Source organism: Mytilus galloprovincialis, chromosome 6, assembly GCF_965363235.1.
Source record: "Mytilus galloprovincialis chromosome 6, xbMytGall1.hap1.1, whole genome shotgun sequence".
NCBI classification, from domain to species: domain Eukaryota; kingdom Metazoa; phylum Mollusca; class Bivalvia; order Mytilida; family Mytilidae; genus Mytilus; species Mytilus galloprovincialis.
In genome coordinates, this window is record NC_134843.1 from 27,582,442 (window position 1) to 27,607,506 (window position 25,065).

Sequence of the window (25,065 nt, forward strand, 5' to 3'; positions counted from 1 at the left end):
AAATGTTTCCTTATCTATATATTATGTATGATGTGTTTTATCTATTCCTTGTTTGATCGATTTACATTTAACCAATTCTGTTATGACTAACACTTGTGTAGTATAGTTGCACCACATGAAAAGTAAACCAGTAAAGCAGTGGTTTGCAAAAACCATATACACGTATAGATCTTCTTTACAATATGTATTTTAAAACTTCTTGTTCGCACTTTAAAATAAAAAATGTCAGATAACACATAAAAAATGTCAGATAACACATATGTGTTATCTGACATTTTTTATTTTAAAGTGCGAACAAGAAGTTTTAAAATACATATTGTAAAGAAGATCTATACGTTCATATGGTTTTTGCAAACCACTGTGTTATCTGACATTTTTTATTTCGAAATGCCCCTTTCCACTGTTTGCCCAAATTTAATTTTCACAAAATTTTATAATATAGAATTGTTTCTATGGTCGAAACAGCAATTATGCCTCAACCAACTCTATCGTTAAAACAACAACTGTAACAAGAGTTTGATTTATGCCATAGCAGAATTAATTTCTCATTTTAAGGCTGTTTAGACATACAAATGTGCATTAACATAATTCAGATTTTGTAATAAGAAGAACATGATAATATGACAAAAGTTGACTGCATGGTGTTTTATTTCATGCAGTATATTATATCTCACATTTTGACAGTAGAAAATACAATACATTACCTTACCGCTTTGTCAATTTCTCACTGCTAATAGTACGTTTTATAATGTTATAGTGTGAATTTGTACTAAAAACGATTGTTATAGATATATATACTTTTACACGTCCTAGTTATTTGTGATATTTACTTTCTATGTTTGGGAAAATATACCTGGATGTGACGTGATATATAACGTCATAATGATCGAGTTCAATATTACATATTAAATGTTATGAATACTTATTAACAAGATTACAGTTTCCTCATCCAATCTATATTTGATATATTGTTTTCAACACTATTGGTCATGTATATATCTTATCGTGTTCCTGTCCCTGTTTGGCTGTCACATTGAACATTTGAGTGTTTTTTGACAAACAAATTAAGACATGCACACATTGAAATAGCATATTTTGAAAATATCTAGATCAGGAACATATATATTAACCTTAGATATACTGTTCCCAGTCTAGATCGATGTCTATGTTAAGGTTAATCACGGAATATAATATATTTGTAATTTCATTCGTTTAAACGGGAAGTGCATTAGAATGAAATTAATTTCTCCTGGGTGTTTCATCTTATGTAGCATAGAGGGCATAATGTTTTCCCGCTGTAAAATTATTTTCGCAGTATTTGTTTGGCGAAGGAATCATTCAGCACGACATCGTCAATCTGATCAGTCGAATTTTTTTGGTAAATTTAAATTCTGGTTAAAGTTTATTAAGCTTTATATTTGGAGAGTTTTGTGTTTGATACTGATGTTTGAATTATATATTATATGTGTAGATATATATGTATGAATTGTGTTTATTTCTTATTAAATGTAGAGCATCGGTGTTGTCGTGCGACTATCCACTTTACAACGTCTTTGGTATTTATTATAGCCTTTTACGGCGTGTATATTCAGAGTGTTTATGTATACTTGGATATTTGGTACAAGTATTGGTTATACTTGGATATTTGGTACAAGTATTCATTATACTTCGTTATTTGGTACAATTATTGGTTTAATGTCTACATTGATGGGTGGCTTATACCAGGAGAACAAATGATTATAAATTATAAGCTATTTCCGATTGATTTTAATATATAATACTAAAACGATGTGGTATGGTTATAATTACTAATATGAAAATTATCCACTGAAGATCAGAACGACAACAAAACAATGTACTGAAACCATAATATAGTAAGCTACATTTATAAAGGCATATGAAAAGTGACAAAAATGTAAAACGAGTTCACCAAAAATCTGATATTTAAAAAACAGAACAACGAAAAACAAGAATGGATGACAGAATCAACAACAAACAATCTAAAAACAAGAAAGGATGTCAGAACCAACAACAAACAATCTAAAAACAAGTCAGAATGGATGTCAGAACCAACAACAAACAATCTAAAACAAGAATGGACGTCAGAACCAACAACAAACAATCTAAAAACAAGAATGGATGTCAGTACAAACAACAAACACAAAAAGCAACGTACATAATTGGTAAAGTCAATAAAAGCACTGACGGGGTTAAACCATGTTTGCCATTATAGCTCAACCATCCACACCACATTAGTCAGTGGTGAAGCAGCACAACAAAAGATAGAAAAAAAAACCTGTAAAAAGCAGTCAGACAAGACATTTCTTACAGCATTGTCCCTTGTTCTAGGTGACGGGTTAAAACTCACTAATATGATCCTTATAGGAACGTTTAATAGATTCATGTGATAGAAGTAAGTTGAATTCAATGAAGCAACTGCTTAAAAATAAAAAAAATAAAATACCGAACTCCAAGGAAACTTTTTAAACAGAAATCCTTAATCAAAAGCTCAAACTCATCAAACGAATGGATAACAACATACATATTCCTCACTTTATACAAGCATTTTCTTATGTAGAAAATGGTGGAATAAAGCTGGTTTTAAAGCTAGCTAAACCTCTCACTTGTATAACAGCCGCATAAAATTCCATTATATTGACAACGATGTGTAACAAAACAAACATAATAGGACTAAGGTAAAAAAGGCACAAATAGGGATACAACAGTCAAAATTGTGTATATATAAACTTTAATACTATAAGCACAAACAAATATGTCAACAAAGAAACACAAAAAGGCTTATAGACAAGGCACATTAGCAAAAATGAAAGTCAAGAATATTTTTTTTGACCATCGCACATAAACACAATGACGGGATTTATAAGCAACGAGCCTTGTCAAAAATGACAAAAAATAGTTAAAACAGTAAAGATAATATTCTCAATGACAAATAAAAGAATAAGATGATAAACAGCGGCAGTACTTAGAATATACATTCAAGACCATCGTGTATTATTTGTGAAGTTGAAACAGAATATTTGTCAACCAGGTCTTGGTAAATTCCAATGATTTTTTTATAGAAAAATGGGACTAGACATTTTTGACATATCCTGGGTTCATCAAATTTCTGCTCAGACACTGGTGACGTTTAACAAAGTATGAATAGCAGCTGCAATCTCTTGAATACATAATAAATGTATATCCCATATGCAGGTGACGTAGGTATATTACCACTTAGATTAGGGAAATTGATAATTACCAAATTAAAATCGTCTCGTTTGTCATAAACTCTGATACTGAGATGAACGCTTATGTCAAATGCAAGTTAAAAGTGTAAATGAGGCAGAGGAAGCCACGGCTGTTATTTCTTTTATTTCTAGTTCTGCAGGATAGACTAATTGAACCAAATCAGAAAATTTTAGATTCTTAATGGAAAAAAAAAACCATCATCAATATATCTGAATGTCAAATTAATCGATCTGGCTTCTTTAATCTTTTTGTTTTTGAAATTTCACGGACACATTCCTTGCATTTTTGGTCCGTTAAACTGACCAATATACACTCAATTGTCACCATTCAATTATTTAGAAATGAAAGCCACTCGACAAAGTGTTCCAACTTTTTTTGCTTCGAGCTGTAGAATATTTATAGTTACGGTTGTCATATAAAAAGTTGTGGCGCAAAAGGACGCATTTTTGGCGCAAACGGATCTCTCCCGGTTATCAACTGTAAACAGGGTCGAAACCTTTTTGTTTGAATATGTAAATAAACTCATCACAGATACCAGGATTGAAATTTCATATTTACGCCAGACGCGCGTTTCGTCTATAAAAGACTTATCAGTGTTATCAATTGTTAAAAAAGCCAAATAAAGCACAAAGTTGAAGAGCATTGACGACCAAAAATTTCTAAAAGTTTTGCCGAATACAGCTAAATAAATCTATTCCCGAGGTAGAAAATCATTAGTATTTCACAAATTCACAATTTTGTCACCGTTATTAAACATAAGAAATCAGTTTTAACCAAGAAATGCATCCACATATATACAAATCTATGTATATGATGTTGACAATTTTTACCAGTATATTATTAATAGATTTCAACAATTCTCAACATTTTGTTTACAATCGTACTCGACGGGTTTTAAATACATTTACATCCTTATACTATGTGTACAAGTATGTGTAATTCAAACGTTTATTTTTTGTCGTGTTGCAAAGGAAGTTTTTATTATAAGGAAAAGCACGGACAATATGGCATGGTCTTACTTCTTCATAATTGTGTTAAACTTCACTGTATACAGTAAGTAAATAGACTATGATACATAAAGCTGTTTGCCGACACATATAATGTCCTATGAAGAGAATGTGTACCTATTCAAAATCTTAAGTTAATCATAACCTGTTTGCAAATATGGACATGGTTTACACATCAAAATTTGTTCTTAGTGCATACGGGCGTGTGAAAAATGGTAACAGTTTTAAGGCATGACTGGACGTAAATATATAAAAGAAATAGGCATGTTTAGTTTTATGAAATTTAAATCCTCTGTTTCATTTTAAACTTTTGTTCAACGCTATAAAAGCTAATAAGATAAACACAAGATATCCACTCAGTTACTATGTTACCTCTACCGTCTACATCAATACAATATAATGCGGTAGAATAGAAGTATGAATCAAGAGATACATCGTAAAGATTTGTCTACACATGTTTATTTTGATGCTTTTTGTAGCGACGACAAATAAATTTGTATAAGAATCCACACAGATTTTAATTTCTTAGACACAAAATGAAGCTAACATTCTAATATTTTAGAATAAAGTTTATGTATAAAAACGGCAATATTAACAAAAAAGGTGGTTATGAACATTCTTAATTTTTTCGGACGACATCACGAGTTAGTTGACCGTTACGGAATAACCGTTTCACAGATGGTATTGGATACATTTCCTGTATAAGTGTAAATAATTGATGTTTTATTATGAATTGCACTAATAAATTTTAAATGCATATTCACAAATAGGATTCAGAGATAAGCACACGTGCTTAAATTAGATAAATCACAGTTTGCACAATAATTAATTTAAGGTAATTTAATACGAATTTTGATTAATAAAGGAACTTTATGCAAGTGTATATCTAAAATAAAGAAGTGGTCATGCCAACCTTTTCATAATAAATAACAGATCAGAAGTTGGCATTTGATAATTAAAATGGTGTTTAAGGTTTTGGCAGATCATAGAAACACATGACTTCTTAACATGAAATGTCTTCAACTTAGAACTATGCATCATCTCCAAATCCGGAGTAAAATTTGGTAGTGTTGTCATATTACAGTTTTTGTGAACATTCTAACTTGACACTTTTCATTTAACAGTATGTTGAAAAATTGAAATTTATCTGAACAAACGATCACTTGTTCAAATTGAGTCCTTATCAAAATGAAGAGGTAAGCTTAATAAAAATTAACCAGATATACTGTTTCAAGGATCATTTAACATAATTGTCGTTTTTATGTCTAATAGGCAAGACATGAATTAATATTTAAGGAATGACTGTAATATTTTTTCTGTCTATGAAGAAATAACATAAAAAATGTGGTGCACACTGAATAACGCGCGTAGCGGGTTATTTAACAGTGTGCACGACTTTTTTTTAAATGTTATTACGAATAGACAGAAAAAATATTACAGTCATTTCTTATAATTTAATTCTAAATTCTATTTTAAACCGTAGAAAACCATGAAAAAACATTGATGACGTCACGGTCACATGACTAAATTATGTCTATGGGCTGATAACAAAATAACGTCAGCCAATCAGAAGACGCGTTACATCCAAAATTAAATAATTGTTTATTATTAAAAACATAATGTTAAAAGTGGAAACATAAAATAACTGTCACAATGTAAAATTTGTAATATTTCTTATAACCACTAGGTTAAATCTTTTAACTTAATCATCAGGATCATGTTGATCTAACTGATGATATGGAAATCTACAAAAAATCCTATGTATGTACCCTTTACCAGGCATCCAAATTCATGCCAATTAGAAGGGAAACAGGATGGCGCAAATGATATATCGATTTCATAAAGACAACGGTTCCTATCAGACTTTAAGAAAACGCATTTCTATATACTTCATTTTTCATGAAATTGCATGGATCAACGCAGCTTTTAAAACTTAATACAACACTCGGATGTTTGTTGGATTTATTTTTTGTCATCCTGTGCTGTAACGTTTTAGGTAGATTTCTAGCAGAAGTTTATGCAACAGGTACTGGAACAGAACTAGATCCATATCAACAATATGCTAAACAGGAAAATGAAGTAGTTCTACAGTGTAAATATGAAAGTGGAAAGTTGGTTTGGGATAAATATGTAAATTCACAACGGATGGTTATAGCTAGTGGAGAGGCTACTATAAATACTACAAAATACAGGGTTTCATTCAATCCAGACTCAGGACTGTACTACAGATTACATATATTGCCTGCTCAATCTGACGATGAAGCGATTTACAGATGTAATGCAGGTATTAATAAAGTGTACTTTATACAGCTGACTTTATTAGGTAAGTACTTGACTGAGAAATGTCCAATTGATTCACAAACATCAAAGTTTTAAGTATTTTTTTTATCAACTTTAGAAAGGTCTGCTTGTTGTCTTGCTATTTTTTTTTAAATGTAGGGAAAAAAAATAAAGATGAAGCTAATACCGTTTCTAGCTGTCGTGACAGCTTCACCTGAGCGACACAATTAAGTCAGAAACGGCGAGGCCAACCATTTTTGAAATATGGAATTCGGTAACAAGTGAAATTCAATTCGGTTGGTCTCAATCCTAAAAGTTGGACGCGATTGCAGTGCCGACATTATGAACATATCTGTGAAACGGATATTCATAATGGAGAGCCAACTCATGAAGGCGTCCGTTCAACATTTAGCTTCATAAAAACAAAGAATAAGTTAAAAGCATAGTGTGTTAAAATGAATCTTTAACAGTGTTTATACAGATATAGTTCATGATATTGAAATTACATACAAAAACATACATATAAAACTGAACAAATGAATTTATAATTTATTTTAGAGTTGCCAAGAAGTTTAGGAATTCGTAATGCCTCCACTGATAACAGATTGATTGGCACGGAAGGACAAGATTTGTTTATTGAATGTGTAGCTGTTGGAGGTGTTCCTGCTCCTACGCTGTCCCTTGTGGTTCTTGGAACAACTGTTCAAACTGGCGTCCAAGAATTGCGATACATTTTACGAAACATTCCAAGAATTTATGATACAACAAATGTTTCATGTTTAGCAAACAGTGATGCTTTGGATATTCCAATAACAGCTACTGCCTTAATATATCTAAATCGTAAGTATATGTTTCTATACTAGTTGTCTGTGTATGGTTAATCAATTTTGACCAAAATGATTAAGGTGATATATTATTTTCCTCAAATTAAAAGATTTTAACTCAGATATACATAAAAAAAGAGGCTACGTGTTATATAGATCTACGGATAAATCATGTATTATCGATGCATACAATTTTAATGACAGTTTGTTCTTCGTCGTATATCGTAACTCATTTATGTCACTTGAATTTGCATAATCCAATTATATTAATTTATTTTCCTTGTCTGAGGGAGATAGGAAGAATTGTTTACTTTTGAAAAAATAACTATTGGAAGGTTAGCACATTTTCATATCTCATGAGAAACGATTGTTTTATTCCACTGCCCATACTTTGTTTACTTTCTACTCACAAAACATACGTTGTTTCTTATCCGCTTGTTTTATAACTTAACGCGACATCGACATTGATTAAAACTTTAGTTCGAAAGTTCATTATTTATTCAAGTGTGATCTTTTTCTATTTTATTTTATGTTCGAAATAATTTAGGACACGATGATAACTTTACAATTGCTATTCAAAATAATACCGTTCAAAAGAATACATTGATTCCGCTCAATGTCAAACGAAAAACTGCAGAAGTATAAGGGGAATATGATACTCAAAGGAGAATATGATTATAAATGTTCGTCCAATGTCATGTTGGATCGTATAAACCAATCAAATGTGGGTGACGATATCAATATTTACATTAAGCCGAATACAATCATTTATAACATAATTATGTAAGGTAAAACAACAAGTATTTTAATATAAACAGGTTAATTTAATACTAGGCAACAATGATTTCATGTTCAACCCAACAAACAGAAAAACAATGATTATATGGTGATTATGTCCTGCTTTTGTGTTATTGATGGATACCCAATATATTTTGTTTTTCTATTAAACTCTGCCTTGTTCTTTATACATCATAATGCATAAGAATTACAAAAGTGATCACATATTGCTGGCGTGTCGTCTCAACACAGCTGAAAAACTTTGCTCTAATTAAAGTAACGTTGAACCTTACAGATAATTCCAAGGACACATAGTCTAGCTATTTAGAGTGTAGATTAAACAGCTTGCTATATCCTTTTTTTTAATATTAGAAATGATTAAATGAAGTAAATTGTAACGAAATATAAGTGAACACAACCGACACCGCTAATTAATATACTAGATACATTATAACTACTACATTGGATGAAACAATATATCAGTAAGTGGGTTTTTTTGTTGCCTTCTTGTCACAGCATGCTAGACATAGGTATTAAAATCTGTATATTTGTATACAGCTTTATATTTAGGTAGAAGACCTAAATGCTTCATATTTTGTATGCAGATATCTTATGGAGAGTTGCCTTTTTATGCATACCAAATCTTCTTTTTTATATGACATGGCAAAATCTACCTATCATAGTTCTGTGCGTTAAATTGTTATAGAAAATAACGCAAAGACTGTAGAGATAAACGATGATAAGAAAACCTATAACAATAGCCTACACATAAAACTACAATTGATAAACCCTTGAACCCTTCGTTTAACTCATTATAAAAAGAAATATTTATAGTTATATCCTAAAAAATACACAAAATCAAACAGATATTTATCATACTGTGTGGCAAAATATCAGCTGCCAAACCTATTATGAATCTTAACCTCTTCCATATGCGTCATATTGAGACTCGAAGACCAAATATTACATTTTCAATATCAAGAAGTTCTAATATTTGGCTCTTAGGATATGATAATATAGGTTGTAGGTCATAGAATATAATTATCATAAGAAGTCAATTATTTTCAGTAATGCCTTTGATGCCAGTTTTCAGTGTACCTCTCGTAACTACAATGGAGATGGTTCCATTTTCGATATCTTGTACATCAACTGGAAGCCGTCCTGCAGCAGCATTTTGGTGGATCGTAGGCCAAAACGATGTAACAATTAAAGCATCATCACAAGAAAACAAAAATGCTGATGAAACGTTCAATGTGACCTCCACATTAACATATACGGTTAACAGACAGTTTAACTTACAACCTATAATATGTACAGCAAACAACACCATTGGTGGATTTTCCAACCAGATAAGTTTATTTGTAAGATGTAAGTAATCTTACTTAACATTTCTACGATGGTTATTTTATGTGACAAGAATACCACCAAAAAAATACATTTGGTTCATTTTTAACTGTTATATTTGTCATATACAGAAATGACTCATATACCGTTTTGCTCACATAAACAGCAGCTTCTATAATCATGGAGCCATATTTTATCAATACATGTGTTGTATTAATAACATTTTGCAACATCTAATACAATCATGATCACTAAAGAGGATTCATATAGTTATCAGGATTATAATTTAATACGCCAGAAGCGCGTTTCGTCTACATAAGACTCATCAGTGACGCTCTCAGATCAAAATAGTTATAAAGCCAAACAAACAAGTTCAAAGTTGAAGAGCATTGAGGACCCAAAATTCCCAAAAAGTTGTGCCAAATACGGCTAAGGTAATCTATTCCTGTGATACGAGAACAAATATATTTGAAAATACATAAATATTATGAGCATGTTCCTTATGATTGTACGAATACATTGATGTAAACAGTAGTTTTAGGATTGTTCAGCACAAATTAATGAAACATAAGAAGTGTTGATCTAAAGATTTTTTGTTTGCGTTATTGGATTTAAATAATTTATTTAAGAAAAAAAGTATAGTCCGAAAAACTTCAAGTAATATTGATAGTCCAGTCAAACTAAGATTTAACCTCAAACTAATTGCAACAGAAAAGGTTTTAGTTTTAATCTATAGCATTTTGCCCTTAATCTACACAGAAAAAAAGTCACATCAAGTCGAACTTGAGGAAAACTCAAAATCAGCAATTTTAATTTCCTATGGAAATTAACATTGGAAGGGGAGATAACTCCGCAAAAATGAGTCTTTTTTGGTCAGTTTTTGGTTGATTTTCTGGAAATTTATGTAAAGTATGATACTTTGATGGGGTTATAAGTTTTTATTTGACTAAATGATATAATCTCTTGCTCATGAAATGTACAAAACCGCAGTGTTAGGGTAGTTTTATATTTGTGCGCATTTTCATTAAAGAAATTGCAAATTTGAAGCTTTGTGACCATTTTGAAAAATAATGTGAAAATTTGGTATCGTGTTTATCTGTATATTATATTTTTTCAGCATCTTACTTATCTAAAGAAACTTCAAACTACAAAAAGAAGAGCACATGCATAATTACTTTTATTAAAATTGAGATTCTTTACCTTGACATGTTGAAAATTAAAAAAAATGGTCAACTAATGAATTACGAAATCTAGATTATAAGCTTGATAAAAGATGTGAAAACACCTTTAGAGTTGTTTGTTATACTATAAAGACCGCTACAAAATCAAGAATCAATACATTCTAGTGAATAGAAGCTGTAAAGTTATAATTTTGTATCAATATTTATTGATATTTCTGCCTTTTTTGCAAGAGTTATCTCCCGTTTCAATGCAAATATCCATAGGAATTTTAAATGGTGATTTTTTTTAGTCTTCCTCAAGTAAGATTTTATGGGACTTTTTTCTGTGTATATTTGGGATATAATGCTAAAGATTAAAACTTAAAAATCTTCTGTTGCAATTACTTTCAGGTTAGGGTAAAATTTATGCTAGATTGACTGGACTATGACTTGATGGTGTTCTGTTGAGAACGTAATAGAATATTGGAAAACATATTTTTTTTAAGAATAATCTATAGCTAGGTTTTATAATGTATACCATTTTGATAGGAACATATCTTTTTATATAGCTCTTTTGAATTTTGAAGTTTTCATGAGAAGATTTGTAAAGTGTTAGTAATTCTTTAAATTAAATTCTATCTTTGCAGTTGCGCCAGATGTTTCAGTTTCTAATGTTACCTATGAAATGACTGATCCAACACGAACAATAAATTGTACAGCTGAGGGTTATCCTGATATATACACATTTTATAAGTGGCAGCATAGGTCTTTGTATGGACACATTATTCGAGAACTAGACGGGGACACTGTCTTGACACTGCCAGTAGTTCCTACAACGCTTAGATATCAAGACAACGGTGAATATGTGTGTACAGTCAGTAATGGTATTCAAGGAACGGATGGAATAAAGAAGCGGCAAGGAGCGGCAAAAATTACTGTTTATGGTATTATATAATTAGTTGTTATACAATTATTTGTATTCCATGAACTAGTTTAGTATTGCAAAAGCTTTTAACTGCTAGCCTATAATTACATCTAGGTAATCTAGTACTCAATTGAAGAACAACAATCTATTTCAGTATCTCGAAGTTGATGATCATCTAATAAAACGGCTATGCTAGAATTTATTAATTGCAATCAATGTTTCAGTTTTCCAGCCATCCACAACCTCTTCGTGTGAAGTACAAGTGAGGCGAAACATACATTAAGGATATTAAAAATTGTCAACCAGATACAAACTAACAACGAAAAAGACAAAACAAACGTTACAAACTACAAAAGACGAATTTTTGGCCCTCCCTTGACACCATTTGCGAGTAAGGTCTTGAGGAAACGATGATAGTCCGTCGGAAGGGGACGATAAATTACTGACCTGTGTTAAGAGAGAGCCATATCTCTTGTTCGTAAAAGACACCCTGTATATTTCGAAAAAGAGCAGACAAATGCCGGTACAATGCAGCACTCGCACCCGCAAAGTGAAAAGGGATAAATATAAGTTGCAATAACTTGTTTCCCAATCCACTATAAATACATATGTTTAAACTAAACTACAAAAAATAATATACAAAACTAACACATCATTTGCATAGGCCTAGGTCCACTATCGTTCACGTTCTTAGAAAATAAGTGAGACAAGTGACTGTTCTTATGATGACATGGCTGAGTTGAGGTTTTAACGTTAAGCAAGTTCACTTGAGTTGCATGGATAGTTTGAACTTACATTATTATTGTATTTTCAAATTCCTTGCTTTACACCTTTTTTCGGATTTGACTTCGAATCAGCTACATGTAATGTTGTCAAAGTTTAGTTTTTCATGCGCTTGTATTGCATCTATTCCTCAGCACTATTTTGCATAAAGGCTAACACGCTAACACAACTACAGGATTTTTAAATATTCCGAGGCTCTATCATTTTTTAATAGTTATTTTTTGTTTATTCGAGCATCACATATGATTCTTTGATACCTACTTTTTTTATATAGCACAACCAGTTTTTACTGCAGACAACCATGAAAGAAATATACAGTATGGAAATATTGGAAAAACTGTTGACATCGTTGTTCATGTGTTTAGTGTTCCTAAGTTCATCTACAATGCTTGGTTCAATAATGGAAAACAGATTCAAACATCAACTAAATTTCTTTTTTCGGAATCCTCGGCCGAGGTGGAAGATGTTTTCCATGGGAAGACTGTTAAAGTGGATGGCTATAAATCAATTCTTACAATAAATGATTTACAAAATGAAGACTTCACTAACTATACGTTAATATTAGAAAATGGTATCGGAAAACCGGTTGAACACACTGTGGTTTTGGAACGATCAAGTAAGACATTATTTATTTACAAAAGACAAATATATGAACATATATAGAATAATACATATCAAAATATGTATGGCATGCTGTATCAACAGGAGAAACCAATATCATTCCCAAGGGGACACTTGTAAAAGTTTTTTTCCCCAACAAATTGAAATTCCTCGTTCAATCATCATTTCACTTGGCGCATGAACTGATTAAATGTGCTACTTTGCACCACAAGACATACTAAACACTCCTTTCAGTGTAATTGTTTCATTAGGTACAGTGACTAAATAGATTATTTCGGATTACTTTTGGAGTATTCTAAGAAAGTAGGTAAAATGTGCTTCTTGTGGACAGTTGTCTCATTGGCAATCATACCACATCTTTTTTTTTTTTTTTTTTTTTTTTTTTTATATTTGAACAATAAAAAGAACGAATTTATATTTTTTCAAATCTCATCAAGTTATTCTTTCGTCTGAAGACTATCTTTTATTCATTTGAGAAGAAAGGATACACAAAAATAAGGTACAAACTTCCACTTAACCATCTAAATTTACGTTTAATGTTATGTTCGGTTTATTTTCTCAATAATTTTCATTTTAAAAATGTAAAAGTTGAGAATGAAATTGTGAACTACAAAAACAGTCCATTTATCAAACCATGTCTTAGTATTTGTGTAATCTTCCAGTTATTTGCTGGGTACATTGAACACAAATTGCAATGCATTATACTAAAAAAAAAAAAATTGGCTAACATAAATCATATTGATGCAATTTTTGTTAGGCATTTTGAAATTATTGAAATCTATTATTTTATCAAATATCTTACAGAAATAGAATCAAAATAACATCGTGTACCGCAGATAATTGAAGCAACACCTTGTCATATAGTTGTTCATTATTTGCACACGATTCGTTAAATTGAAGCCATAGGATAGATGACATTGGGTAACCATTGAAGTGTTGATTTGGTGATAACTTTCGATCTTTTTTTTTTAGCTCCCATAGAACCAGAAACTTTGTCATCAGGCGGAATTATTGGTGCTGTGTGTGGAGGTCTGATATCTATACTTGTAGTGATGGTAGTGATGGTCTTTATTATCATTAAGAAACGGAAAGGTAAGACATGTTCAACCTGGCTTTTGTGATATTGCACATGCAGTTCTTTTCTCATACATTAAAAAAACCCATTTACATAACTGGACAATCATAATTTTATTTTTACTCTAGTTCTGGCTATATGGTTTGCATCTGTAATAGATCGAGACTAACATACTATGACATTGAAGTAAAAATAACTTTTAAATAATCAAAGTGACGCATGCCGCAGTGTTGCTTATTCTTTAGTTTTCTATGTTGTGTCATGTGTACTATTGTTTGTCCGTTTGTCTTTTTCATTTGTAGCCATGGCGTTGTCAGTTTATTTTCTATTTATGAGTTTGACTGTCCCTTTGGTATCTTTCGTTCCTCTTTTACACCTTTTAAACATAGACGAAGTTTAAATCGGGACTCGTAAAGGTTACAGCAAGTAACAGAAAAAAAAAATCAAAACGTAACTATTGGCAACACTGGTACACAATAGGATATGCATACGACTTCAATCTTTTATGAAAGACGCGCGTTTCGTCTACTTACGATACTTCATTTATGCTCGAATCAGATATCTCTAATGAAGAAGTTAACTTGTTTCGTCCTGATTTCTTCAGAAATTCAAATCGATGAATAAGGATTTGATATCGATATTATACGAATATATTTTCTTTTTATATTTCAGGACATCAACAAAGTGAAACGTAAGTACGTATGAACCAAAAACAAATCATGAATAAAAAATATCAAACTCTGTAGGCAAAAAGTCATACCGGTTTTTTTTCAAACCTCAAATAACAATTACTGACACACTCATGTTCAACTGTATAAAACAATGCATTGCCTTATTTAGTTCAATATATCTGCGATTGATTTTATCACAGCTATGTATTATATAACATTAATCAAATAGAAAATTTCGATGAAAGATAACAACTCTCCGCAGGAAATAGTAGACATGTTTTAGTGTTTTTAAACCTCTTTGCAAAATCGTGCATGAAACAAATGCGGGGTTCACACATTGCCAATTATTGCTCCCGTTTGAGATACAGACAGCGATCAAAACGAAAAGTGAAAAAGTCGGATTACTATCCTCAATCATCTGGAATGTCCTATCATTGTCTGAACGCAGTCGTTTAATTTCGTAACAGATTCCTACGGGCCGGGAAGGGTCCGAATAGTTCGGCGAAGCACCCCGACAGTAAGGTGCGTCCCGTAACATTCGGGGAAACTCAGCCGATTTAGTCTAGTCGGATTACAATCGTGCCTATATCGTGACAGATTCTGCTGTATCGGATCAAAATCCTTACAATGTTCTGTGTATTCTGGATGGTGTCCTGTTGAACGGGAATGATCTGGAGAAATTTTTCATTGCTGTTTTTCTGCCGATTGAGTCCAGATTGCATCCAGATCTTGTGATTGCGTACCGTTTTTGCCGAAACCGTTCCGGAACAGTCCCGTTATTAATACGAAATTCGTCAATAATACCCACGTCAGAGTCCCGACAATTACAGAATACAATACGACTGAGACCAGACAAAGCCGTTTGCATTGCGATAGAGCTGACCTTAAGAGGATAACGTTCCGACTGTACCTGCTCATCCCGATTATGCTGACAGTTTTCGAACGGATAACTTCCATCAGCGTCGGTTCACTGTCTGGTCACTGTCTGATCTCTGTCGGATTACATTCGGTAGAATCGGGACGCAGTCGTAACATACTCTGTCGAATTTTACCTGGCGAAAGATACAAATTGAATTACAAGCCGATTGAGAACGGGATTATCGGGATAAATTCGCTTGGAAACGGTTGAATATCGACGCTTTCTGAACAATATCTGATTGTTGTCGTAATTAAATCATTTGTTTTACAAATTTTAATTAAAGTTTGAATTTTCATCCAAGATTCACAGGATCTTGATCAGACTTTCGACAAATTTTAATCGGGAATGGTCCTGTCATAGACGGCAGTAAGAATCGTGAATGTGTGACCCCAGCTTAATTTGGGGTAAAAGACAAGAAACACCAAAGTCAATTAAAATAATGTTTGTACATATTTAGCACAGTGAAATTTGAAAAGACTGATTCGGATGATCACACACACAACTATGAAGAAGTACAAAACAGCAGCGGCACACAAAATGGTATGAATAAATAACAAACTTATAAAATGATTTTCATTTTGCAATGGTTTATACTTGTATAAATAAATGCAAAAAGCTCATTATCAGCAAATCTGTAAATATTTAACCATTAAATAACATGTAGTCATAGACCACACCTCTAATTCATTTTCATTATATACGCTAAAGTATATATGTCTTGTCTTTAAATAAGTCGCAATGGTAGTAAAAAGTAAAAAGAAAAAATATTGTGCAAACGAGACAAACAATATTCAGACAAACTGAGTACGATGACAAATACATGATTATGGAAGCTAGAACTCTAGTCGAAAAAGTCGAAAATATATGTTGTTGTTACCATCGAAGAGGAATAGATAATCTTTTGTTTTTTATTATTTTAAAAAAACGTTACAGCGATGCAACAAAAATTGCTATTAAAGATGACAATGAATATTTCCCTAACCTATTATACATTTTATCATCTTTGTTGGTGACCACTCTTTAACATTCTAAGCTTACAATAATAGCTACATGTCAAATAAATGCCTTTGTATTAATTTAAATATTGCATTTGTCTTTTAACAGAGTCGAACATAAACAGGGATCAAAGGTACGACATTTGAAAGTAGATTTTCTACCTTTTTTCAATAGATGAACTATTTTTAAGTTGCTAGATTAACAAAAAAATCAAACATGATAATTAAACCAGATAACAGGGATAACTACAGTGACTAAAATTGATAATTAATTCCATTATTATCAGAACACACTGAATTAAGAAATACTTCGGTCAAGATAGTATAGATGCGCTACGTAGTGTGGTTTAACAAGTGTTTTCTAAATTCATTTTTGTCCTATATACACCATATATATAGAAAAGTATATAACACATTTTCAAACACTGCACAACAAAGGTACAAAGGATACTAAGCTATGATTTTTTTAAAGATAAGGCAACATGTGATCACTACTATAGGTAGTTAGTTAAGGTAATCACACTTGTATAATATGTAAGCAACGGTATACCCCGGTATACTACTGTTGCCTTTATTAACATTTCATTGTATATTTTCTGTTGTATTGATTGTTGTTTCAGCCCGATTAAACATTACGAAGCACTTGGTCTGCAAGATGTCCCAAATGCTTATGACAATTTGAACAATAAAGGTGAGGTCAATGTTATATGCATCTATTTTTTATAAAATTATTGAAAACAAAATGCTCTGCCGATTCAGAAGTAATATGTTGGTTCACCGTAACAAAATCAATGTATATGATTCAGCATTTATTCAAAATAAAAAATGCACTAAATTCAAAATGCTTAAAATGGTTTAGATAAATTAAATAACTATACTTTGAATTGTGCGTTTTTCTTTGTGTCTGTTGTTACTTTACTATCAGAGAATAAAAGTAACAACAGACACTACTTAACACACTGATTTACTCATATTTCTTACCAGTTCAAGAAACATCATGTCCTTGTTGACTTGTTTCATTGATGACTGATTGGTTTGTATTTCATGTTTGATTGTTCAACTGCTTTTGTACTTAACAAACAGGATTACCCGGTACGTACCACGGACCTTTTTCTCAAGCACCAATACCTGTTGTAGGATGTTTGAAATGCAGTTTTATATTTGTTTTGTATTTTACAGTTCCACAGGCAAACAGACATCTAAGGTATATTACTATATTACTATTCTATCAACATATGTTATGTCTTTCCTTTTTTTTTTTTTGGTTTCCGATATTTTTTTAAAGACTTAATAAAAAGGTCACATGTTGAAATCTTTAACGTTCTCTTCTCTTCAGGTAGTGTACAGACAAATGTATTTTATCATTAGGCATGAAAATACTAAAATATCAAACAGTTAAATAATATATAGTTATATGAGTATAAGAATACAAGCGAATTGAACCCAAGTCAACAGTTGTTTTTTTTTTAGAGAAAAAAGAGTATGAGAAGGACAGTTTTCTCCCTATTCCGAATGAATCAGCAGCTATGAACCAGCAGCTAATCTAGATGCTTGAATTACATTTCTATTTAGTTTTCTCATATTTATGATATCCAGTCAACATAGAATCATATATTTATACTACAGAAAAACAAATACGTCTATACATTTATTTTTGCAGGCCCTCAAGAAATTATGAAAAACTTGGATTAAAAGATGCTCCTATAAATTTTTATGAAGATTTAACTGATAAAGGTGATTGTCACATATATCTGTATGAAATGTATTAAAACAAAAGATATCACAAACCAAAAATAAAAATAACATTTCGTTTATTGTTAAAAATATATACAATAAAGAGGTAAGTTTGATAGATGAATGGATAGATGACTGTTGAACGTCCAGTGGCAAATATAATGCATATTCAGGACAATTACATGGTTATGTAATATTGTATAGATAAACCAAGCGTAGTACTAAACCGAAACACTGAACCAGATTTTTAACATTTAATGTAATCTTAACCGAGCCGGCTCGACCATGTTTTGCCTCAACTCCTAATCACTGTGTGCTATGTACAATCAAAGAAGGAAATATCAATTTTAAGGTCTTTGGTTTGAGCAGGCCGGAGTTTGAACCTACCTATGCAGATACAACGTAGGTAACTTACAGACGAAACTTACTTAAATTTCACCACAGGGCAATTCCTTTGAATTTATGACCTGATCTAGCACTTTTCGAATAATTGTCCTGCGCGTTACAAATTAAATTGGCTTATTTTAACGATTCAATAGGATTAAATGGAATATGTAATATGGACATTTTCAGTTTTAGTACCACCTGCATGTGATATCATACGTTATTTCCTTTATATTACAGAGTTACAGAAAATCGGAGGTCAAAGGTAATTTCTAATTTTGTTTAACCATCAATTAATTTATCTAAAGACCTGCTTTGGACCATTTTAAAATTTGAGTGAATGACGTTTCAATATGAAATATCTTGTGCTTCTTCCCGAGACCTATACGGTTTCTCCTATTTCTCTTTCAGTAAACTAAATTGCTGTTCTTTTCTTTAAATGTCAATGTTATTAATATAAGTACCAGCATAATGTAAGTGACCTTGGAAATTTGATACTTTTTAAAGATATGCAGGGTACTATATTTGGCAGATCCCTACATTAAGTCACATAAAAGACTTTTCTAATCAAGAGACATAGAGACTGGCATAAATCAAACTAGTCGTTCAATGTTGCGAGTGTGTTACGTCATAGAAGGTGAAACAATAATGTGAGTCATTTGTATAGCTGGGCCTGAAGTCCCATTCATTAACGGCGTGGCATTTAAGCAGTCTTTACGATAAAAATCCCCCGTCTTGATAGCAGATTACTTTACTTCACAAAAATCCATACAAATAACAATATATTTTAAAGTCTTCAAGATGTCAAACATTACAGATGTCTAAGTAAAGATATTATGATATATAATGACGAGTTATATTCAACCAATCATACCAACCCCTTAATATTTAATGAACAATCTGAAATCATGATATATTTTAAATTTTGCATCAAAATTATAACATTAAAAAAAATATGCTTTACACTTCTATTCCTGATGACTAATTGAGAGATCTAATACATCGTTAATTTGAACAGCTTTAAAAAAACTAGAGCCGTACCTGCATATTTCATTTTGATGTCAAATATTACTTTTAAGAACCGTACTGATGATGAAGATCAGACACATCGACAGTGATATCTTTAAAATGCTTGGGTTCATGCCAATTTTTAGTTGTTTTTGTAACTCTGATTTTGTTAATCTTTACCCATTAGGAGATTTGAAAATAGATAAACTACTTTTGCTTATATCTACAGCTATGGAACACATTATGAAGATCTTGGTCAAAAGAACGAAGCATATGTTTATGACGATTTGAACATTGCAGGTGGGTCACATGCAGGATATATCTATATTTTATAACCATGACATACGTAAATTGTAACTGCTGATGCAGTAAACTGGACGTTTCATACTAATTTGAAGTTATGATTTGGCAATGGAAAAATGGAACAAAAAAGGCAAAACAAATACAGAATTGGTCTAGTCTTGTCTTATAAATGTACTACGTATTATAACTAATTTTGAATGTTATCATAGTGAGTTTAAGAAAGCATTTTAAACAGGAGAATGCATGTCTTGTATAAGTTGATTTCTTCAATAAATTGTGGTTGCTTCATTCTTAGTTTTATTTATTACAGCTTGCGAAGAAATCACAGCTAAAAGGTAATATTTGTAATACATTCCTTTGAAAGAACATTCAATGTTTTTTTTTTGCAAAATACAATTCAGTATGGATAACATTTTACAAAATATATTCAATCTTCTTTAAAGGAAAATTTCGATTGAATTGACCAAACTAGTACAGTGTGATAATATAATTATATCTAATTTCAAAGTCAGCATATCTTAATTTTTCATTCTAGCCCGACACAATATTATGAGAAACTAGGTGTGAAAAACAATCCAACTGTTTATGATGATTTAATAAATGAGGGTGAGTCAAAAAGTAACATCACAACTATACTGAACTCCTAGGAAATTTCAAAAGAGAAAGTCCCTAATCAAATTGCAAAATTAGAAGCTCAAAAACATAAAACAAATAGACAACAACTGTCATATTCCTCATTTGGTACACGCATTTTTCTATTTCTAATACCATTGTATCCAAAAAAAGGTGTTAATGAAAAACACATAAGCAAAAGATTCAATAGTAATATGTATCATAAGAACGTATTGTGTAAAGAATTAAGAAATATGTTTATTTTTGACAATGTTATATTGATAACATTTTAGTCAGTTTGCAATTAAATAAATATTTTTTTTGAATTTGAAGAAATTATATAAAATTTTTATTTGGATTACAAATAAAGAACATTTATTTGTTAACAACAATAAATGAATCATGCTTAGAAAATCTTTTTAAATCATTTTGTTTATTTTTTCACACCGTTTTAATACCGCTGTTATTTTTCAAAGAGGATATCATCAGCTCATAAATGATTATAAACATTCCTCTCTTTTACTGTCCGTTTATAAATATATATTTATAAGAAACTACAGATGCAATAACCTCAGACAAAGATGTTCACAGTGAAACTTATATGTCCGTTAATTTGTAAACTGATTGAGTTCTAAGTCGTCGGAGGAAACAATATACGTTTTCTCTGACCTTATTTCTTGCAAATTCACCTACTTACAATGTATTTTATATTGGTTGATTAACATAAAACAAGGTCAACAAGACTATGTGTCATGTTGATGGCGACTTAATCCTTCTTTTACAATTGACTCAATATTTGGCAAAAAAAGTTAAGCATTGTTATATGACATGTTATATATTTCAGACGCAGAAAATAAAGTGTATGAAAACGACTCAAAACAATGGAAACAGGACAACTGATTTACTGAATATCATGATCAGATGAAAATAGAGTACTGACAATAATCTAATGGAATATTTTGTCAATTGACAACCAGTTAATGGATTCGTATCATATGACATGAAAATCGTCATTAATGTCAGATGAAATGAGCAACAAAGCTACATTGCGAAATCCTTTACAAAAAAACTAATATGGAAAGAACTCGAAAGCTACTGGACTACAACTGATAGTTTTCAACACTACGCATCGATATTTACGGAAAATTTCATAATTGAAAAGTTCACTGAAGGATCATTTTTAGTAGATTGCTCTGAATGTGTCTGAATAATCATTTAAACTCATCATAGATAGCAGGAATAAAATTTAATGTTTAAACCAGATTCGCGTTTAGTCTACAAAAGACTCATCAGTGACGCTCGAATCAAAAATGTTATAAAAGGCCAAATGAAGTATGAAGTTGAAGAGCATTGTGGACAAATAAATTCCTAAAAGTTTTCCAAATACACACAACCAGTTCCAGTTAATAAGGCTGAAAGCAAGAAATATCAATAAATGTTTCGTATGAATCGAAAAGTGTAAATATACAATTATAAATATAAAATTTTAATTGATACGGTTACTTAAATAGTAAAAAGCTAACTTTGTTTCACATGTCAAATGTATATTGGTTGAAAATAGAACTTGTTGAATAAAAAGATGGAAAGTTACTATTCTTGGAAATATAAAAACCAAAAAGAGACTAAGCAGTAAAGGTTAAAACTAACAAAGACAAAACAAGGAAACTTTTATTAAGAGTAAAAACGTCGGTACCTAGGACCATCATGCATCAAATATAAAATGGATACGGAATTTTTTAACATCAAGGTCTTTGAATCCTATCCTCCAAAGAACTTTTCTATGAAAAAAACGGAACGTTCCCTGACATAACTTTGCGCACCAACTTTCTGTTCAGACACTGATGACGTTTTGTATAGTCTTAAAACAGAAACAGAAATTTAGAGAAACAAAAATCTAAAACCATAATAAAGAAAACGAGAGATTGAGCACCATGAACCCAACAAAGAGTTCAGAGGTTTTCACGTACTCCTGAAGGGTCAGCAGTACCTGTTTCACTCGTATGATCTGTCGCGTCTATCTTGTTCAATAACCAACATACGAAATCATATCGGTATATCTATCTAGTATTACAAAAATACTTTACCAAATTAATGCAATAATATTTCATAAACAATTTCTAATTCTTGCAGTTGTTGTCGTTTGATGTGTTTTATCTTTTGATTTTGCCCTTTGATTAGGGACATTCTGTTTTTAATTTTCCTTGGAGTTAAGTATTTTTGTAATTTCGTTTTTTTTGGAGTATGCCTCTATCAATTTACTTTCAATTTAATTTTAGATTGTTTTTCGCAATGGTTATGTAGTTCGTTTACACGCTGGGTCTTTATATACATGATTAGGACTTAAATTCGTAAGACATATCGGGCATCTTACAATTCATTCTTTTGGACCTATACATTATTGTTAACAACAGAGTGACATAATACAATGTATGTTTACTATTCTCAAAATTGAGAAAACAAATTCAAATCATATTATGAATAATTAATACAATAATTTAAGTAATATGTCTTAATTATAAAATACCTCAACATACAAAAAAATACTGGACATTTGTAATGTTATGGCATTGTCAGTTTCTCTTCGGTGTTTAAAGTTACGAATTTCCCTAGGTTTCTTTTGTCTTAAATTTTCAAATTTGTACTTTCATGTTTGAAGATTTTAGAGTAACCGCCATTAATTTCATTTCAAAATATTGTCTATCCTCCCACAAGTCAGGAAGTACGACCGAATCAAAACATTCACAACAACATATACGGAAATGTCATTTATTTGTTAAACAAATATCAAATGAAGACATGCAATACGTTAGTTTATATCAATTTCTCTAAATACAAACGATTGTTTGAATTTCCTTCCTGCTATCTGATTAAAACTCCTTAATACATTATCAAATACAATATTGAATTATTCAAATTTTTGCAAACGATGTTAAAGACTATTGTTGTTCTAACCTGTTCTATTTCCTTGTCTATTATTGTCTTTCCTTTACGAAAATAAAACAACGAAAACAATAATCATATGAAATCGTCCTAATAAATTCGACAACTTTTAATACCCATAAGATGGGTTAAATATAAACAATGCAACGACGACCTCATGTCTATTCAATATAAGCTATTGTCCCTTCACCTGGAATAAGATAAAATTGAGAATGAAAATGGGGAATGTGTCAAAGGAACAACAACCCGACCAAAGAACAAAAAAAAAAAAAAAAAACCATTCGAAGGCCATTAATGGGTCTTCAATACAGCGTGAAAATCCCGAACCCTGAGACGTGCTTCAGTCCAAAGTCTTTTTTAAACAACACGAATGTCCGCACCAAAAAAAAATTAAAAAAAAAAATTGCCTGTGTATAGAATGCATTAACTGCCAAATAGCAATCTTTGACTACAAGTGATTAAAGATAGACAAGAGGATAGTTTACAATACAAATCAGTCGGTTGTTATACTTTGTACCTTAATCAGTAGTTCTTAGAAATAAAAAAGATATACAATTACTGTCTTTTCATAAAAAAATCATTTGGTTTTATTGACCACTAAACATATGCGCTTTTACCTGTGTCTAAGTAGAAGGAATCTGCGGTACCATGTGTTCGTGATATTATATCAGTCACTTTCTTGAAAATTAAATGAAACAATTATTGCAGGATTGAATGGTAAAAGTTGTGACAAAGATAAAAAAAACTAAAATCACAAAAATACTAAACTAAAATTATTCAAAACGGAAAGTCCCTAATTAAATTGCAAAATGAAAAATTCATACACACCAAAGGAATGAATAACAACTGTAATATTTCTACAGATTAGTGCAGACATTTTCCTATGTAGAAAGACAATAACAATCAAAACCAAGGAGTAAACAAAGACTCATAAAAGCAAAAGAAATTTACATCAACAGTTACAAATAATAGATAAGAAACAACACGAACTCCACTAAAAACCGGGAGTGAAATCACGTGCTCCGGAAGGGTAATCATTTCCTGCACGGAACATAGAATGTACACGGACCATAGAAAAAAGCAAAAGAATAATAATGCACACGACACAACATAGAAAACAAAGCAACACAAACAAAAAAATAGGGGTGATTTCAGCTGTTCCGAAAGGGTAAGCAGATTCTGCGCCACATGTGACACCCGTCGTGTTGCTCATTATCTTACTAACCCAATAAATATTCAAATGTGGGAGGTGACATACGTGGCAAAGGAACAAGATTGTAGCTTCGTCATGAGGAATATATCCGATATCATCAAGATGCGCCATGATTTAAATTTTTCGAAGAAAATTTGATCAAATCGTCTTTTAAATACTATATTTCTCCCTAACTATTTTACTGGTTATGACAAAACTAAACAGTAATTTTAGAATAAGCATGTTTTTCAAACAAACAAAA

At 31.2% G+C, this 25,065-nt stretch overlaps 1 protein-coding gene across 1 annotated transcript; it reads left to right on the plus strand.

Moving 5' to 3' along the window:
* The first annotated feature begins 4,197 nt into the window (after positions 1 to 4,197).
* Positions 4,198 to 22,261, plus strand: LOC143079302 (irregular chiasm C-roughest protein-like). The gene is made up of 18 exons (XM_076254566.1): positions 4,198 to 4,302; positions 6,253 to 6,579; positions 7,095 to 7,376; positions 9,206 to 9,505; positions 11,289 to 11,585; positions 12,624 to 12,965; positions 13,943 to 14,062; positions 14,718 to 14,736; positions 16,093 to 16,175; positions 16,740 to 16,764; positions 17,251 to 17,321; positions 17,810 to 17,834; positions 18,291 to 18,364; positions 18,989 to 19,013; positions 19,986 to 20,056; positions 20,370 to 20,394; positions 20,595 to 20,665; positions 21,516 to 22,261. Exons 1-18 carry the CDS (start codon positions 4,254 to 4,256, stop codon positions 21,569 to 21,571), a joined length of 2,262 nt encoding a protein of 753 aa, XP_076110681.1. The 5' UTR covers positions 4,198 to 4,253; the 3' UTR covers positions 21,572 to 22,261.
* Positions 22,262 to 25,065: the final 2,804 nt, after the last annotated feature.

What these genes read in the sequence shown, in the direction of transcription:
- LOC143079302 (XM_076254566.1), top strand. Translation starts at nt 4,254, where the DNA reads ATGGCATGGTCTTACTTCTTCATAATTGTGTTAAACTTCACTGTATAC. An exon ending in GTTAAACTTCACTGTATACA is followed by an intron (nt 4,303 to 6,252) that starts GTAAGTAAATAG and finishes GTAACGTTTTAG; the next exon opens with GTAGATTTCTAGCAGAAGTT. An exon ending in CAGAAAATCGGAGGTCAAAG is followed by an intron (nt 19,014 to 19,985) that starts GTAATTTCTAAT and finishes TTATATCTACAG; the next exon opens with CTATGGAACACATTATGAAG.